We start from the raw sequence: 3,085 nt of genomic DNA on the forward strand, positions 1-3,085 counted from the left end.
CGCGGGGCTGGCGGGCAGGGGTGCGACGGGCCTTTTCGAGAAATCGTAGGTGGCCTCTTCTCGAGCCTGGGCGCGTCCGATTAAGGCCTGGCTGGCCCCTTCCCAGGTGACCCTGTAGCTCATTGGGTGGCCTCCGCCCGCCATGCATAGTGCAGGCGCCCTTTACGTCACGCATCCCCACTCCCAGGTGGGGTACAGGTGGGAGGCGCCGAAGGTCTCCAGCCCAGAGGACTCCCAGGAGCTCCGCCCCGCGCCCGCCCCAGCCCTGCCCCTCCGGCCCCGCCCCTGCCGGCGGTCCCGCCCCCGTCCGGCCGCATCCGGGAGGCGGGGCGTAGCCCAGAAGCCTAGGCGGGCCCGGGAGGCCCCAGCGGGCGCGCCCCCGCCACACTTACGCCGCGCGCGCCCGCCCGCCCCGCCCACCGTTGCTATAAAGGGAAAGCGGGCTGCGCGCTCTCCAAGCTTCGTCCGGTGCCTTGGATCCGCTTCCGTGTATTCCAGTGTAAGGTCGCTAGTCAGACAGCAGTAGCCAAGATGGTGAAGCAGATTGAGAGCAAGGTAAGCGTTCCGGGGCCGGCCAGGGCGCGGCGCGCAGCCCCGGCAGGTGGGGTGGGCGGTGGGCCGGAGGTGGGCAGGCCGCCCCTTCGCATCTCTGGAGGAAGGGGACGCGGCGACTCGGCCGGGGACTGCGAGGAGCCCGGGCCTGGGCGCTCCCGGGGCGGTGGAGCGTGCCCTGGAGGGCTAGGTCCGGGTAACCTATGCGCCCGGGGGATGCACGCGCGTGGGGAGCGCCCTGGAGTCCTCCATTGCGCCTCCGCCCCCTCCCCACCCCAGCCGGGAAACCGCGATTGGGTGAAGGATGGAGGGAGTCTGCCTTTGGCCCCCATTTGTATCCGGACACGGGCCCGGGCAAGGAGGTGGAGGGCTCCTTGGAGAAAGCCGGGGCTTGCTGGCTGCCACTCTCCCCGGAGAGCGGCGTGATCCACCCGCGCTGGGTGCAGTGAGCTCCCTGGGGAGTGGATTTAGGCCGGACACCCCCGGCTGCCTCCAGCACTGCTCGGCCGCAGAGCTGACGCGTGTTGCATCCGCGCGAAGGGAGCGGTTCCGGGCTGGAGACACCCCCCGAACCCTTTCGCTTGTACAAGTCCGGCCCTAGGGGCCCAGGTGGCGTCAATGAGGTGAAGTCCGGGCCGCGCCCTCGGGACTCCTCCTCCTGCGGCGCAGGGCGTGTTTCCGGCAGCTCAGGCTTTGGAATGACTCAGTCCGCAAGGCTGGGCCCAGGGACCTTCACTGCCCTACCCATCTGTGATTCACCCACGGTGAATTTCGTGGTCGGTGGGTTTCGCTAGAGCCAGGAGTGCCCCTGAGAGCGGCCGCGCCCCGTTGTGTGCTCGTCGGCTTTCTGGTACCCGGACGGCGGTTCTGTCCTTTTAGGAATGACCAAGACAAAAAGTGTTCCATGTCGAGAGTTATTGCAAACTTAATACCCTCCTGCTTGGAAAACTCAGAGCCTAACAGTGTCTGGTGTACTGTGGCCCCTCAAGGAGTGGATGTTAAATGCTGAGGCACAAAACTGAGTGGGAGAAAACTGATGTTGCTCAAACAGTGGGACGAAACCGTTTACCCTGCGATACCGCCCACCCCAGTAAAGCAGGGGAAAGGCGGGTCGCGTGCCCCGACCTGGTTTAGGTGCTGGGGTTAGCTTTGGAAATGGAAGTTTGTCTGTTAATGGTTCCTTATCTTTTTGTTCCTTTTACAACCAGAAAACATAAAGATCGTTGTAGAAAGTTTGGGAAGAGAGATCTTCTATTTCCTAGACGCAACCACAAAATAGTTGAGGTTGTTTTTATTTCCGAGCTGTGTGTTTGTCGTCTAATTTAGCCTGAACACTTTACGTGTAATTAGAAGCTTTTTGCGATCATTTCAATATCTGAAGACATTGCTGGACATTTGGGCAGTTTTCCACGCTTCAGTGAATGTTTCTGTTCATAAGGCTTTATACAGAGTTCAGGCTGTTTCCTCAGGTTAGGGTCTTGAGTGCAGAGTCAAGGGATGTGAACCTTTTATGACTTATTAACAACCTTTTCATTGGTTGAAAAGAGAGTGCCTTGGGCTTCCCTGGTGGCGCAGTGGTTGAGAATCCGCCTGCCAGTGCAGGAGACATGGGTTCGAGCCCTGGTCCGAGAAGATCCCACATGCCACAGAGCAACTAAGCCTGTGCGCCACAACTACTGAGCCCGCGTGCCACAACTACTGAAGCCAGCACGCCTAGAGCCCATGCTCTGCAACGAGAAGCCACCGCAGTGAGAAGCCTGTGCACCACAACGAAGAGGAGCCCCCGCTCGCTGCAACTAGAGAGAAGCCCATGTGCAGCAACGAAGACCCAATGCAGCCAAAAATAAATAAATTTATTTAAAAAAAGAAGAAAAGAGAGAGCCTTAATATTGAGTTTTTTCCACATATTTTTATTCAGTGTCTACTGAGTGACAAACAACAGTCTATGAGGGGAGGAGCGGATGGTCTTCTGCAGAGTCTGGTGACCTCATCAGTAGAACATCTGAAAACCTATGAAAGGAGTGAGAAATCTTTGGTCTATATGAATTGTTTCAGAATCCAAACACTACAAGCAGAAAATTGGTTCCTGGAGCACATTTCAGTCTTTCCCTATTTTAGTTCTCGTAATTGTGGCACCCTCCTCCCCTCATCAATACCAAGAGGTACAAGGGTGACAGTAAATTCATTACCCAGAAAAGCACTATGGCCTGGGGCCCAAAGTCCCTGATAATTAGTTGATGTTCAAAACTATGATCCAGAGTCAATCAAAAGCTAAGCTAATGTTTCTTGTAAATTTTGAGTACGCTTTAGCTTTTCATCCTGATGGACTTCGTGCCGTGGGCCATCCAAGACAACTCTGAGGTTTTGGTAGTTTAGAGCCACTGGGATCCATTTCCGCTCCAAGTGTGTTAATGGACTATAAAAGTGAGGAGGAAGAAATCAAGTTTTTTGAAGAATGGCCACTGCCATTTCTTTTCTTCTTTTTTTCTAATAGTATTTTATTCATTTTTTAAAATTTTTTAGATTTAATTTT

General features: G+C 55.7%; 1 protein-coding gene across 1 annotated transcript in view; it reads left to right on the forward strand.

The window, feature by feature from the left end:
- Positions 1–433: 433 nt before the first annotated feature.
- Positions 434–3,085, forward strand: part of TXN (thioredoxin) — a 19,484-nt gene continuing 16,832 nt past the window's right edge. Inside the window, exon 1 of the mRNA XM_027105237.1 lies at positions 434–555. Within this exon, the coding sequence (XP_026961038.1) occupies positions 532–555 (24 nt within the window). The 5' untranslated portion in view covers positions 434–531. The remainder of the gene's footprint in view (positions 556–3,085) is intronic.

This window comes from Aethalodelphis obliquidens, unplaced genomic scaffold (assembly GCF_003676395.1).
Source record: "Aethalodelphis obliquidens isolate GAN/ISIS:26980383/991018 unplaced genomic scaffold, ASM367639v1 scaffold7, whole genome shotgun sequence".
NCBI classification, from domain to species: Eukaryota; Metazoa; Chordata; class Mammalia; order Artiodactyla; family Delphinidae; genus Aethalodelphis; species Aethalodelphis obliquidens.